We start from the raw sequence: 16,127 nt of genomic DNA on the forward strand, positions 1-16,127 counted from the left end.
GCATCGCCAGCTACACCCGCCAGCTAGATACATCCGCCATTCCACCCAATATACCCCTAGCCAGCTTCACCTGCCAGATACTCCGACCAGATACACCCACCCGGCGGCTACACCCAACAGTAACACCCGCCAGCTACACTTACCAGCTTCACCCGCCAGAGACACTACGCCCACTCATCTATACAGTCATACTCCAGCATCATTTATCTCTACTACTCTCACCCTAACTCTCTACTTCTGTCTCTTACTGTCTCATATACACACACACACACACACACACTGCTCACTCTTTTCTTTCTCTCTATACCACTCTCTCTCCCTCTATCTCCTCTTCTTTCTATACTACTCTCTTCCACTCACTTGCTCTCCCTCTCTCTCTCTCTCTCTGTTTGATGTGAGAGTAAAGTTTAAATGTCAGGGGTCTCGACACAGGAGGTCCCTCATAGACATCACAGAGGAGGAGGGTGGAGCTGAGGCAGTGCAGTGGTTGCTAGGATGGGAGGCAGGGGAGTGAGGGCTGATGGGGGAGGAGGCTGACGTGTCTCTTCATTTTGTGTGTGTGTGTGTGTGTATGTGTATGTGTATGTGTTTGTGTGTGTGTGTGTGTGTGTGTATGTGTGTGTATGTGTATGTGTATGTGTTTGTGTGTGTGTGTGTGTGTGTGTGTGTGTACACTTCAAAGCAGTGTGAACCAAGGTCAGGACAGAGAAGCTGCAACACAAGAGCACTTTCACTACTGATAGATTACCTCCCTGCCTCTGAGTTTATTATAAGTGATTCCCCAGTCAGTTAGATTTTATTTTATTTTTTTATTATTTTATGCTTATTTCAGTGACATGAGTGGTCCTAAAAAAGAACAGTGATTTAATATATTGGTATGATTTCTCAGAGAATAATTTTATTGTACAGATAGTGATGTTGTGACAGGTCTCTGAGGCTGGTGTTCAGTCTGGCTGATGGTTCTGTGTTCAGTGCTGAACTTTGGCTCCTCTGATTTCAGGCACAGTCCGTTCCGGCAGCACAAGACCAAAGATAAACATGAGATCGACCGCATGACGCTCACCATGGTAAGCCTCGGCTGTTGGACTTTATGGTGTTTTATTTTGTTTTTTGTTTGTTTTTTTATTGTTTTGTTTGTGTAGGCGTGAAACATTAGGACCCACCTGTCCAACATGGAATATGATGGTCATCTGGTTCATTTATTAACCCTAGTGTTTAAACCCCGCCCACTAGATAACAGTGATGTAATCTAATTAGACTCCACTGTTCTCATTGGATAAAAAGTAAACTTTACCTTTATTTGTGGGTGTGCCATATCGTATTGTAAAAATAATATTGCCAACATTTATTAATATGGTGAACGATTTTATATCCTTAAATATATATAAAAAACATATCACCCACCCCTAATTATCACATCAGACTACTAAATAAAATTAACACTGTTCTCATAATTTCCCATTATATATCTACTAGAGACAGATTATATCTGCCCACTATCATTTATTTCCCTTTAATCCTGGATATATGGAGATATCTGGAGGAGTGTATTATTATTATTATTATCATGAATAATAATTCTGGATCACTGACTTCTGTTACAGATCTGATAAAATTCTTGTATTTTTTAATATCTCAGTTAGGGGTGTGCCGTATCATATCTTATATGCAATAATAAAATTAACAGTGCCTAACTCCCATAATTTCCTTGGATTTACCATGAGCACATTGACCAGTGTTTAACCAACTTCACTCACAAGATAACACCTCTCAGCTTATACAGGTGCGGGCGTTCCAAAGCCGTTGCTTAAAGTAACACTGTATGATGAGTTTACACACTGCTTTCCCGTGACTTATCTGTAAGTGGTATTATTGTTTTGGCTCATCTGTGTGTATTTGACTGTACATGTGCAGCACATTAAATATAAAGTTTGGAGTTTTTCCTTTGGAAGTAGAATATTAATATATCCTTATTGCAGCACGTGATCATTTATATCTTTTATACACAGAATAAAGAGGAACAGCCCGACGGATTTGCATTCTTGCTTTGCGTGTGATGTTTGATCGTTCCGATCACTGTTAGTTCAGCTGGACCTCACTAAACCTAACGTGTGTGTGTGTGTGTGTGTATATATATATATAGGGGTGGACAATATGGCCTCTAAATGATATCACAAATAATATCAAAATAATCAGTTATTTTAAGAATACACTAAATTAATTCTTATTACAGCATACTATATGAAACGGCACACCCCTAACTGAGACATTAAAAAATACAAGAATTTTATCAGATTTGTAACAGAAGTCAACGATCCAGAAAATCATGATAATAATAATAATGCACTCCAAATATCTCCATATATCCAGGATTAATGTAAAATAAATGATACTGGACAGATATAATCTGTCTCTAGTAGATATATAATAGGAAATGAGAACAGTGTGAATTTTTCTTTTGATAAAAACAGTAAAAAAAATAAAAAAAGTACCATGATTTGATAAATAGGGGTGGGTGATATGGTGTGATATTTCAGGGTATAATATCGTTCATCATATTGAAAAATGTAGGGAATATTATTGCGTACGATACGATATGGTACATATATATTACTCTATGCTGGATATAAGATGAGATTGAGAGGGTTAGGTTTGGAGGTTCTACAGGTTCTGTTTTCAGCTGCTGTGATTCAGTGGTATGAATACAGTTAATCACTGTATTCCCGCAGGGCCTGTCCCACTAGTGTTACTCTTACAGAGCCGCTCTCGCGCTGGAGCTCGCTCACTCCCAGACCACTGGAGTACAGCGCTGATGGATCATTTTTCTTCCAAATTATCAGAAAATGCTGAACAATCATGATTTTATTTAATGAGTGATGATTAGGGAAGAGTCCAAAATGCACTATAACATTGAATATAATGTAGTCAATATCTAAATATATCTAAATTAAACATAAATTTTTATATCAAAGCTGAAACGATATATATATATATCTCAGCAGTAAACCTGAACGCTGTATTGTGAATGTTCAGTAGATGTAGGGATGCTGTAGGTGACGGGTGTTAATCCGAGCTGTTCTCTCCTGTCAGAACGTGGAGCTGCCGGACTCCTTCTCCCCCGAGCTGAAGGCTCTGTTAGAGGGACTGTTACAGAGAGACGTGGCGAAGAGACTGGGCTGCCAGGGTCGGGGGTAAGTTTAATCAAAACCATCAATCTTATCTGTTTAAAACTGTAATTTTAGGTTTAAAATGTCACTGCTCATCACAGATCAGGATCTGCTGTAAAAGGACAGATTTATAATGCAGTCTTTTCACACCTAAAGATCTGGATCAGAGAGGGTTGGTCTGTGTCTGTCTGTGTGTCTGTCTGTGTGTCTGTCTGTGTGTCTGTCTGTGTGTCTGTCTGTGTGTCTGTCTGTGTGTCTGTCTGTGTGTCTGTCTGTGTGTGTGTCTGTGTGTGTGTGTGTTAAAGTTTAGATTATTAGTTTAACACTGCAGTTTAGTGGCTGAGCAAACTTTTATACATCCTGTCATCACTTACGTGGTCTCACTATACCCAACACTGATTGGTTTGTAGAATCTTATCAGTTTGGTGAGTTGCCTTTTCAGCAGGTGTTGTGCTGAATTGTGTCTCTCTGCCAGAACGAGTCTCTATTCTCTGAGTGCAGGTTTGTCCTGCAGCAGAATGAGAAACAGATTCCCCTCAGAGTCCTTTTATTAATGTATATAAATATAGGTTAATCTACAGTTACAGTAGATACAGAATTTTTTGTTGTTGTTACAAATAACGAAAAATTTATCATATTCAAAGTATCGTATCGAAAATTTAAAACCCCAGCCCTACCGTTTCTGCTGCGTGACTTGCCTGCACAACAAGGGGAGTCAGATTTCGACACCCCTTCAATGGATATGGAAGTGTTTCACACAGCAAACAAACTGGATCATGTTTCAGAAGATCCGGACTGGGAACAGGTCTTTCGTTCTGAGCAAATTTTGGCCTTTTAAACCAGACTCTGGATCCAGACCAGAATAGCAGGTGTAAAAGGTGCTGAAAAGCAAAGTTAACAGTCTGAAAGTGCGGCCCGAACCCGGTGTGAGTATAAAAGCAGCTTTAGTGGAGGAAGCTGTGTTCAGCCTGAACGTTCTGTAGAGCTGTCTCTCTGGTCTTGTAGGCCCTCTGTCCTGCACATTTTAGTGTATTTCTGCTTTAAAACACTCCCTCTGACTCAAAAACAGGCTGTTAATGAGCTGATTAGGTTGATGAGGTGTACTGAGGGCAGGGAAAACACTAAAATGTGCAGCAGAGGGACTCCAGGCTCAGAGCTGAGACGCTGGTTTACAGCTCTGTACTCTGTGGTGTTTTCAGCTGCAGAAATTGATCATGCACTGATTTACTGACCCCTGGTGGCTGAAGCTGCTCAGGTCTTTTTCATTTCTGTTTTTTAACCTCGTCTCTTTCTCCGCTCTCTTATCGCCCCCTGTAGGGCTCTGGAGGTGAAGGAGCATCTGTTCTTCAAAGGAATCGACTGGCAGCAGGTCTATCTCCAGAAAGTAAGACCCTGTATCTAAACATCAGCAGCTACTGTGGATATCACACATCTTCACACATCCAGTAGTGAACTGTTATATTCATCCTTTGATTAATTGATTAATCAGCAGCAGTTATTTCTGCTGGAGCTGTTAGCCGCTAATGCTAATGAAATTTGGGAATCTAAGCTTACTGTAAACAAACTGAAGCACTTTACTCACCCAAATAAACAGTTTTCAGGAAAGAAATCTGTGTAGATTAACATCCAGCGCTTGTAAATCTTTTTTATTACAGTTTTGTTTAATTAACTTAGCTTTACTTAGCTCTACCCCCACCACCACCATCCAGCGACAAGACCTGCTGAATTAGAAGTTTTTTTATAGTGTCTCGTAAAATGCGCCCTATAATCTGGTGCTCTGTATAGTGCGAACAATGCGTTATCTCTGCAGACAGTGTGTTTCTGTCAGGGCTGTGTTAAAATGATGCTGAGCTGAATGTGTTGCTGGTCTGCAGTACTCTCCGCCGCTGATCCCTCCCCGAGGAGAAGTCAACGCTGCTGACGCCTTCGACATCGGCTCTTTTGATGAGGAGGACACCAAAGGAATAAAGGTAAGAGTTCTACAGCCAGACGTTACATACACTCTGTATATATTAAGAATGCTGTGTAGTCAGGCCTGAATCCTGGCATTGTCATCTTGGAATATGCTCGTGCCATCAGGAAAGGAAAAAATCCATTGATGGAATAACCTGGTGTATATTCAGGTAGTCAGCTGACCTCATTCTTTCAGCACTTACTGTTTCTGAACCTAAACCTGCAGACCAACTGCAGCATCAACCAACCCCACATCATTTACTTACTTACATCCAGGTGGAGACTTTTATTTTGGCCAGGCAGTGTACAACATAAATGTTTTGACAGTACTGTAGAATAATAATACAATTATTACTGGACTCTCCCCACAGTTTCCTGCAGTTCTCCACAGTGCTCTCTGTGTTCCTGTGTTTTCAGCTGCTGGACAGTGATCAGGAGCTCTATAAGAACTTCCCCCTGGTGATCTCGGAGCGCTGGCAGCAGGAGGTGGCTGAGACGGTGTACGAGGCGGTGAACAGCGATACGGATAAAAACGAGGCGCGCAAACGGGCCAAGAACAAGCAGCAGGGCCACGAGGAGGGTGAGAGCATCGTCCTGCTGATACTGTTCACTGATATACAGAACCTACAGAACCTACACACTGTTCAGCAGCAGGCAGATTACTGTAGTTTTCACACAATAAGGCGCCCCTAAAATCCTTTAATTTTACCAAAAATCATCAGAGCTGCTTATAATCCGGGGCTCCTTATGTATGAATTCTATCAGTCAGGTATTAAGGAGCAGTAAAGACACTCCACTGAAGTACAGAGTTATACAGGAGTTTCAGTTTAGTTCTCCAGCACCCAGACTGTAGCAGTATTAGCATTAGCCGCTAACCGAGATTTTACCATTCTGAGAAGAGTTTAATCGGCCTGTAGCTTGCTGCTTACCCTGGCTAACACTGCTGGAGCAGCATTAGCATTACTGCTAGTGGTTAGCTGCTAATGCTAATGCTCCAGGCTTACTAAGCTAAGCTAAGTAAACTAAGTAAACTAAGCTTACTGTAAATAAATGGAAGCACTTTACTCACCAAATAAACAGTTTTCAGAAGTAAAATCTGTGTTGATTAACATCCCGTACTCGTTTAACTTTAAAAGAAAATGTTTTTAAAGAAGTTTTGTTTACTTAGCTTAGCTTTGCTGAATTAGAAGGAAAACATGGCGACACCCCTATTCTTTACTAGTGTCGCATGAAATGCGCCTGAGAACTGAAAGATAAACGGAGATGAGTTAATAAACTTAATAAATCAGAAAAGACTGTAATGAGTTTCTCTGGGTTGTTAAGGGTTAATGTTTATGTATATATATATATTTTTTTTTCTCACAGTTTTAAAGGATTTTGGGTAATAAGAAATAAGTCAGCTCTAATGTTTAATTTTGTCTGTTGTTGTTTAGATTATGCGTTGGGTAAAGACTGCATCATGCACGGCTACATGCTGAAGCTGGGGAACCCGTTTCTGACCCAGTGGCAGCGCAGATACTTCTACCTGTTCCCCAACCGTGTGGAGTGGAGAGGAGAGGGCGAGTCCAGGGTGAGTCTGAGTGTCTCAGTGTCTTCTGTGGAGGGATGCACTGAATATTTGGCATTCAGAAATATATAAATGCAAATATAAATGGCAAAAAGTGCTTCATGTGTTCGGCTGAATAAGTGAAAAGACCAAAAAGAAATAACATTTATACCAAACAATGATTCATTTATTTAAAGTCGTATCACAGTGTTTCCTTTAAAACACAAGACAATAATAGGGATAGGCTATGTAATTTATTCAGTGGGTAAAAAAGTGCCAAAGTAAATAAAAAAATAAAAAAATATATATATATATTTTTGTCCAAATATCAGATTTTTTTTTTTCTGTTTCGGCCGATGTTTTCGTTGCGGTGCATCCCTGTCTCTGTCTCTGTGTGAATCAGTGCATCAGTGTTGAATGTTGAACGAGTGCTTCCTGTCTGTCCTCACTCTGTAGGATCATTGGATTAAAACATTAAAAAAACACACAGTGAAGGTAAGCAGGAGCTGCAGCTCCTCTCCACGCTGTAGATCAGTACTGTGCCCTGCTGTGGGTATAGAGAGGCGGGGCGTCGCAGCGCTGTAGAAAGTAGCGCCTATATAAATATATAAATGTATATAAGTATATAAAAGTGCGTATATGATCAGTGGCGCTGGGCTGGTGTAGATACAGTAGGTGTTGAATACAGAGCATAGAGCTGTGTGTGTTTCCTGCTGCAGGCTGGTGGAAGTAGTGCTGAGAATTTTAGAGTCCTCCCCTGTTTACTTCTGCATCCCTGCCTTCCCCAGAAAACCCAGAGCTTCCTGTCTGGAGTTCAGAGCTCTGCCCACGGTCACACCGGGTCACCCGGTTTCAGTTCTGATCCGTAACTCAGATAAAACACCGGGTTCAGCAGCAGAACCTGGATTTAGATCCTTTCTCTCTTATCTCTGAGGAGGAAAAATCATTTCCTACAGTGTGTGTGTGTGTGTGTTTGTGTGTGTGTGTGTGTGTGTGTGTGTGTGTGTGTGTGTGTGTGTGTGTGTGTGTGTGTGTGTGTGTGTGTGTGTGTGTGTGAGTGTGTGAGTGTGTGTGTGTGTGTGAGTGTGTGAGTGTGTGTGTGAGTGTGTGTGTGAGTGTGTGTGTGAGTGTGTGTGTGAGTGTGTGTGTGAGTGTGTGTGCGTGTGATTGGTTGTGCCGGCTCTGCTGCTTATCAGATTGCTTGTACCCTTCAGCATTATGAGGAAATGTCTGTCTGTCTCTCTGTCTGTCTCTCTGTCTGTCTCTCTGTCTGTCTCTCTGTCTGTCTCTCTGTCTGTCTGTAAAGAAGTTGCAGTTTGGTGAGGGTAAATGAAAGTTTACAGTAATTTCTCTCACAGATTGTTCACAGTAGACGGAATATCCTGAACACAATATCCTAACAAGGGCATCCTGGGTTATGCTGTTTCTCCATCAGCAGCTGGAGTCTGAGAGAGAGAGAGAGTACAGTAGATCATGTTGTTTCTCTCTGGGTAGATACAGTAGGGGGCGCTCTCTCTGGTGATGTTGGTTGGTACAGGCGTCTGTTAGCTAAAGTATCAGAGCTGGGGTTCCGGCACTTTCCTCTGAGCTCACTGTGATGCTGCGTAGTGATGCTGCACTGATTGGTGTCAAATGGAAAAGAGGCGGAGTCTGATGTATTGGAGGAGGTGTGAATGAGTGGGTGGGGTAATTAGCTTAATGATAAAATCTTCTTTTATAAAGACCTTAATTAATTCTTCTTCTTTCTCCCGTAGCAAAATCTGCTGACGATGGAGCAGATAGTGACTGTGGAGGAAACTCAGATCAAGGACAAGAAGTGCATCCTGCTGAGGATCAAAGGAGGGAAGCAGTTTGTCCTGCAGTGTGAGGTACGTCCACTGTCTCCGCGTCCTCACGCTGTCCTCGCACTGTCCTCATCTCCAGTATCTGCAGCATCTCTTTACTCTTAGGGTCGTTGTGCTCGAGATGATTCAGTGTTAGTTTATCAGGAGTTCTAATCGTACTGATGCTGCAGCGTAAACGAGTTATCTGTATCTGTAATTCCGTTATTAGCTAGTAAATATCTGACGTACGTTTTGTTGACGTGTTTTTCGGTTTGTTTGTTTTTGTCTCAGAGTGACCCGGAGTTCGTACAGTGGAAGAAGGAGCTGAACGAGGCGTTTACTGAAGCGCAGAAGCTCCTGCGCCGCGCTCCCAAAGTCATCGGCAAGGGCCGGGCCGGCGTGGTGGAACTGTCCAAACCGCCGCTCACGCACCGCAACAGCAACGGCCTGTGAACCACAGCTACCACCACGGGCACCACCACCACCACCACCACCATCACACCGATCTCTGCCATCGCTCACCCCCCTTTACCCCGTGTACACAATACCCTCTTTTTCCTCACACACACACACACACACACACACACACACACACACACACACACAAAAACAAATACACACACACACACACACACACTCTGGTATCAGTCCCTCATCCAGGCTCCACCCCCTTTGCCCATTCAAGCATCTAACGATGGACCTCCTCCAGTTCTGGAGCATTCTGCTGGACCACACCTCAACCCGTCTTTCATTCTTCTTTATATATTTTTATTTGATTTAATTTGATTTGATTTGATTTTTTGGCCTCGTGGACAAAACGCCTGCAATGTGACACGCCGGGGTGATCTTCACTCCAAAACATCAAAGGACCAGTGATTATGATGTCAGTGCTGATGTAGGAGTAGATGTTGAGTAGTTTGAACTCTCGCGTGGAGCAGAGACTCGGACGTTCTGCCTTTCCCCCGACTCGATCTCTTCTTCCCTCTAAACCCCGCCTCCCCCTTTATACCTGTGATGAAGCTCCTCCTCCTCCTCATCATCATGATCGTTGTTCTCTCTCTGAACCCCTCAGGCAGGGCCTGGCGCTGCGTTCCCGCCGCCGGGCGCACATGTACATAAACACGCCTGAAGCCGAAGCTTTGGGAGCTGATTCCTGCCTCAGCCAATTATGTCTTCTGCTGTGAATGTGACGTGTGGGCGGGGCTAGCGTATTCGGAATGTTATGACGATGTTTTCTGTGTTCAGATGCAGGTAGTGATTCTTACGTGTAAGACAGTGGGCGGGGTTGGCTGCATGTCGGACGGCGGTATGGAGATCTCGGCAGTGGAGCTGCTGGACGTGTTTTTGCTGTTTGATGAAATTAGAGCTGAAAAATCTTCGAGATCTGATCAGATTTTAGGATGTTGCTTCTGTTGTCTTGTCCTGGCCTTTTGATGATTATATTTGTATTATTATTAGTTTTGATTTGTTATTTTTAAAGGCTGGGGGCTGTGTTATTGATCGGCCGCTCGGTGGGAAGGACACAGTGTCTGACCCGGTCTGTCGATATTGCTGAATCACAGCCTGATTAAACAGAACCGGTCTTGTGTTCGGAGTCCACTTGCTTTTCCTTCGAATCCTTTCGTCTATCGCCAATCTTTTTGTACACAAACAAAACAACAGAGCGGTCAGACAGTCACTGTGCCTTGTTTATGTTTAGATTAAAGATTCTGCCCAGAAACAAATGCAATGAATTGAAATTGTTGCCATTTAAGGTTAAAATATGCCACCAATATAAAATGATATGACAGCAAAATAAAGTAGTGACACTCTTTTAAAGTCTAGTAGATTTAAATTAATAAATAATAAAATAAAAGTGGACACAGCAGTTAATTCACTTTAAAAGGAGATACTGAGGCAAAATAGCAAGTGGACCCGGACCAAACCCGGACCATGAGAGGTTCTGTTCTTATAAATGGACCATATTAGCCTGTAGGCATTAATAGTGTCCCTAAGGAGGATCAGTCTGCGTCAGAAGAGGATAAAGATGTTCAGGGAGTGTGATTCTGGTACTCTGCCCAAAAGAGACCAAAATTAACAATATTTCGTTATTGTGGCTGAGTGCTTGTATAAGTGTGTGTGTGCGTGTGTGTGTGTGTGTTTAATGTAACAGGGAAATGTTTAAATGCTTAAAGCCAGGTTGCCCAGTCGAGTGTCAGCAGGAAACATTCCTATTTTTTTTGTTTTTATTTTAAATTTTTTTATTCGTATTTTAATTTTTTTTTTCCCAAGAGGGAGAGATTTCGCTGCTTGATGATGGGACTCAGATGGCCACGCCCCTTCTGCCACGCCCATACTGCCCCACCCTTTTCCCCAAACCCCGCCCCTCCCTCCTTTACTGAAGTGCTAAAAGTGCCAACAGAAAAATAAAAAGACAAACAGACTTTTTGCTTAAAGACACCTGAGGATTCTTCACAGCAGGCCTGCTCAGCTCTGGGCTCCACCGGTAATATAAAGCCTGAACCGCCGGGACCAGAACAGACTCTGAGAGCGGAGCGGAGCGCCGAATCTTCATTTCTCCACCCACACGGACCTCTGCACCAAGAACCGACCTTATCTAAAGAGGTTCTGATGGACTCGGCTCGGCTGGGCTCTGGTTCGGTCCGGCTCCGCTGGGTCAGTGGGTTCTGATCTGACTGTACATAAGAGCAACCCTTTCTCTGTGCATCTACAGTATACTTACTCTTCTTGAAATGTTTGCATATTTGGGGAATTCTGTCTGCCTGTCTGTGTTTCTGTCCCTTTGTCTCGGCTCGGGGGAGGGGAGGGATCGGGGTGGGTCCGCTTCGGTTCGGTTCAGCCGTTTTCAGTCAGTCGGTCCGTCAGTGCGTGCATACCTCAGGATGAGACGCAGACGTACGTCAGTGTGGACGAGCCGAATCAGACGCGTTATCTTGTCTTTTCTCTGTGATGAGCGAGAGCAGAGTTAACCTGTCTCCCACACTGCGCTCTGAGACACGCCCCCCGCATGTGTCAACCAATCAGTGTTGCCGCCCTCCCGCCGCCCGCGGGCAGACAGACTGTTAACCAGAGCGCTAGCGTTAGCATTAGCGCCTGCCTCACCGCGCGAGGAGATTCACACAGGTGTTTGAGAAGGCGGAGCTACTTCTATAGAGAAATGAATTCAGATTCAGATGAATTGATAACCATTTGTTGTAATGCTTGATTTCAGTATAGTTTAAATTTTTATATTGTTTATGAATGTGACAAAATGCAGATTTCTATAGATTACTTATTTTCTATTTTTAATATTTTCTTTTTTTTGTTTGTTTTTTTTGTTTTCCATTTTGTTTTGACTGGCAGGAAGAAAAAAGCACAGCATAAAAGGCAGTTTATAATGCAATTTTAGTTTTATAGTTTAGTTTTTTTCGTATTTGTATATTTCAGGTTTCTCCATGCAGTAATTTTTCTAAGTGGTTCTCGTCCGTGCATTTCAGAACGTAACCTTGATTTGCATGTGACCTTTGTTTCGCTCAAAAAAAGAGTAAATAAGAAGAGAAAAGCAGAATTATTAAAGGGTTTGGGATTAATCTGTTATGATTTTATAGTGTTTGATTATAGTGTCGGGGAGGTGCCAGCCTGATCCTGCAGGCAGATCACAGTTTTACATATTCTTATTTTAAAGCCAAAACTGTTCAGAATGGATGTTTTTTATTTTGGACGTTTGAATTATTTCTGCACTTTTTCGCCGCCAGACGTTTCTCTCTCGCTGACGATGTGCCAAACGGCTGCAGTAGAAAACCCGCTACTGCGCCACCCTCACCCGCCACCACCCGCCCGCCGGTCCTCCCGCTCCCTGCGTCTCGAAGCCAAAATTGGTACGTTTTACAGGTGAGCGAGGGAGCGCTGGAGGAAAGGGTACAAAATCGTGACCAAATCCAGGTGATCAGGGAGCTCCCAGCTCGCCTCGCCTCCCAGCGACCAGAAATAACATTAACTCTCCCAGTTCTCCAACACGGTGGCACCTCCACCCATCCCAAATATCCACATTTTATTCAGGGGTTTTATATTTTCTATTTTATCGGTAGGCTGTCATTCACTCTGTTGATGTTGCTTCTTTTGAATACGTGTGTGTTTCTGTCCGTACGGGAAACAGAGATTTCAGAATGATTTGACTTTAATAACCAGAAAAACAGGACAGAAAAATAGGAATCAGAATCAGAATTTAATAAAATGAGAGTAAATATGTGTATAATGAAATGAGAAATGCGTTAGATTTATTTAAGAGAATAAACAAACAAAAAATGTAGAAACAAACGATAAAAAAAGACTTGGGTTGGGATCGGGTTCGATGTGAGTTTAAAATATTTGTGGTGAAGAATCAGCTCAGATCTTGCACATGAGTTTAGATAGTGTACCTACAAGTTACAGATTATTATTTTTGTCTGTTTAATACAGGACTCTCGCTCTCTTCATATTTATTGTCTGGTCGGGGAGATAGCCCCTCTGTGCGATGAATCCATGTGTTTGGGTTTGGCTAGAGCACGGAGCTGTAGAAGATTCCGGTTTACAGTCAGAACAGATTTTTATTTACCTTTTTTGTTTTGTTTTGTTTTTTGTTTCTTTTTGTGCCGCAAACAAAACGCAAATACTACTGTTTGGGGGTATTACAGCTATAAGATTATAATTATTGAAGAAGATACTCAATGAATGAATATTTTTTTCCTTTCCAGAGAAGCTAGGACTATGTGTTGGACTGCTCATTAAAAACAGTTCAGAAATAAAAGCCCCTCTTTCGTGTTGCCTCGTCTCTAATTTATTGTGTCCTGGGGTTCTGGGTTTTACAGGAACTGGAGGAGCACCATCATCACTATCATCACTCAAAGCAGCATCACATTCAGAGGAGATCAGAGACGCTTATCATCACGTTATAGTCGCTGTAGAGTAACACTGAAACCTTTTTTCAGTTTGTTGTAGCTGCTGCGCTTGGGCAGATCTCCACATCCAAGGGTAATGAGGCTTCCCCACTAGTATGCTGATTATGTGGGATATAATATGAGATTGAATGATTGTGATTTATGTTTATAAAATAAATGTAATGTTAAATACACTTTGTGATTTATAAACATGTGTAAATATGTGGCCAAAGCCCCAACAGATTCTGCATGTGTCCCAGGAGTCGTAAAGGATCATCAGGAGTCTGAAGCTGAAATTATAATAATGATGTAGAACTGATTCAGAATATTTGCAGATAACAGAATGCTGATCAATCAAGAGTCGACTCTTGATTCAACTCTGAATCATCACCCACTCGCTGCAGCCAGAGCACTGTGAGCTGAAATACAGCAGCAGCGCCCCCACCTGTCCTGGAGCCCTGTCCTCTACCACTCTCACTTTCTTTACCTCTCTTCTATTCAACTTCAGCTCAATTGACGGTGGCTTTATTATCATGACTGTTTTAAAAACGTGTTGCCAAATCACACAAATGTCAAAACTAAACATATAGTAAGACATCAATTTAAAAAATCAGTAACAGTAACAGTAAGAATAATTGTAGTAATTATAATAATCAAGTATATTAACAGTTGTTAATTACTAATAAATAAATGTTTCTCTATCACTTTTTTTCTCACTCTTTATTATTCTCTCTCACACTCACTCTTTCTCTCTCTCTCCCTCTCTCTCTCACACACACACTCTACCGCTCAACCTCTTTATCACTCTCACATTCTCTCTCTTTTCTCTCTCTCTCTCCCCGCCCCCCTCCCACCTGTTTTTACCCCCCACTGCTGGGTGTGAAGCTCCGCCCCCTGCCCGCTCCTCACAGCTGATAGTGTCCGTCACCCGAACCCGAGTCCCGGTTCAGTTCAGCTGGGTGTGTGTGGTGTGTGTGGTGTTGGGGGGGGGGCTGGTGTTGGGGGTGTTGGTGGTTTGAATCCGGTCCGTTAGTTTCATTACGAGGTTTCTCTCACTTTGGACCTTCAGGAGCTCCTGAGATTTGTGGAACCAGTGTGTGAAGAATTCTGATTAAAGTTTTAAACTTTTGAATTAAAAAGTGATTAAAACCGAGTGAATATATATATAAAGTGAATGTAAATGAGAGTTTTATTGATTATTAATGAATTATAAAGAGTTTCTCGCGCTGCTCCCCCAGAGTTTCCCAAACAGGGTAGTGTCTCCCTCCGGCCCCACTGCAGGATATTTATAGCGGGTCTTGTGTTAACTCAGCTGCCCTGCTTATCTGTGAGTGTGTGTGTGAGTGTGTGTGTGTGTGAGTGTGTGTGTGTGTGTGCTGATGGCTGGCAGTGCTGCTCTATTTCAGACTGGCCGCTCACTGAGTGACAGTGGGACTGTGCTTCTTGTTTCGGCCTAAAAGTTTCTCAGATTTTTTATTTTTATTTTTTATTAATAAAAACTTCCATTGGATTTTATTTACAGATCAGAAGAAGCCGCCACAAGGTACGTGTTCCTCTTTATCTCGGGCTGTTTTGGGCTTTTGGGCCTGTTTTATTTTGACCTTTAGGGTTTATTTATAGGGGGAGTCGGGCCGGGGGACAGCAGGGCTGGGACTGTCCCGGCCGGTCCGGATCAGGGGGTCTGGATCAGGTCTGGTTTTGGGCTGCTGATATTCGGGCCGGTTCGGTCCTGGTCACCCGGCTCGGGTCAGACAGTTCAGGAGCTTTGAGTTCTTCAGATTCTGTAATCAGACTGAAATCTGAGATCAGAACAACAACAGACTCAGATTTCAGATCTTCTCTCCTGAGCTGCTGTATTGTTGTTCTCTCTGGAGTGAAGCTGGAGAGTCTAGAACGGTTCTAGATAATGTTCTGGCTGAGAGTCTGAGCGCTGTAATCAGATCTTGGTTCTCTCTCTGTCTCATACTGTACATTAATATCAGACTGATTTGTTTACAGTGGAAGTGAATCCAGTCTGATCTAAAGTCCTGAAATAAACAGAGAATAAATCAGATTAATCCAGTAAAACTCTAAACTACAGCTTTCAGTAACTAAACTTTATACCAGCAGAAATATATTTCTGTACATCAGAAATCAGCTCTAAAATATTTACTAGTAATAATATCAGATCAGCAGATCTATAGATCCATTCTGACCAATTCTCACATCATGTTCTCAATGACTTATCGAAAATTCCTCTCTTTCTTATCTATAATTATTATAAACTCAGTTACAGATATCTATAATTACTTTATCACTAATAGAAATTATAATAACAGATATATAACTTATCTACAGTGTAATTCTGACTATTAAAAGCTGTAGTTGCATCTTCCTATTGTATTAGATATTCAAAAACAGCTCATATCCAGAATCTAAATGTAATTATAGATAAAAGAGGAAGTCAAATTCTATGTAAGTCATTTATAACATGTGACCTATTAGAATTTCATTGATTACCTGGTTGAGAAACTTTTTACACCCAAAACCCACATAAGCCTGATTACTACTGTTTTACACAATATATTACAATTAAATAATTGTGATAAACAATAGTATTAATTATAAGACTGCATTATACGTATGATATGATTATAATGACTTAAATAACATAGAAAATTATATTATTATTAACTTAATTAATACTAATACTAAGCAATAAACTGGCAAACATGGCAAAAGTCATGGGACACCATACTAGTTT

The 16,127-nt window shown here is 42.0% G+C and overlaps 1 protein-coding gene across 2 annotated transcripts in view; it reads left to right on the forward strand.

Moving 5' to 3' along the window:
• Nucleotides 1–13,270, forward strand: part of grk3 (G protein-coupled receptor kinase 3) — a 52,095-nt gene extending 38,825 nt beyond the window's left edge. Inside the window, exons 14-22 of one of the 2 annotated variants that reach the window (XM_049468552.1) lie at nt 1,001–1,067; nt 3,091–3,191; nt 4,485–4,551; nt 5,042–5,137; nt 5,538–5,700; nt 6,554–6,690; nt 7,123–7,161; nt 8,421–8,534; nt 8,781–13,270. In XM_049468552.1, the coding sequence (XP_049324509.1) occupies nt 1,001–1,067; nt 3,091–3,191; nt 4,485–4,551; nt 5,042–5,137; nt 5,538–5,700; nt 6,554–6,690; nt 7,123–7,161; nt 8,421–8,534; nt 8,781–8,942 (946 nt within the window). In that variant the 3' untranslated portion in view covers nt 8,943–13,270. The remainder of the gene's footprint in view (nt 1–1,000; nt 1,068–3,090; nt 3,192–4,484; nt 4,552–5,041; nt 5,138–5,537; nt 5,701–6,553; nt 6,691–7,122; nt 7,162–8,420; nt 8,535–8,780) is intronic. The other variant, XM_022664586.2, reaches the window with a different exon arrangement.
• Nucleotides 13,271–16,127: the final 2,857 nt, after the last annotated feature.

This window comes from Astyanax mexicanus, chromosome 20 (assembly GCF_023375975.1).
Source record: "Astyanax mexicanus isolate ESR-SI-001 chromosome 20, AstMex3_surface, whole genome shotgun sequence".
Taxonomy (NCBI): domain Eukaryota; kingdom Metazoa; phylum Chordata; class Actinopteri; order Characiformes; family Acestrorhamphidae; genus Astyanax; species Astyanax mexicanus.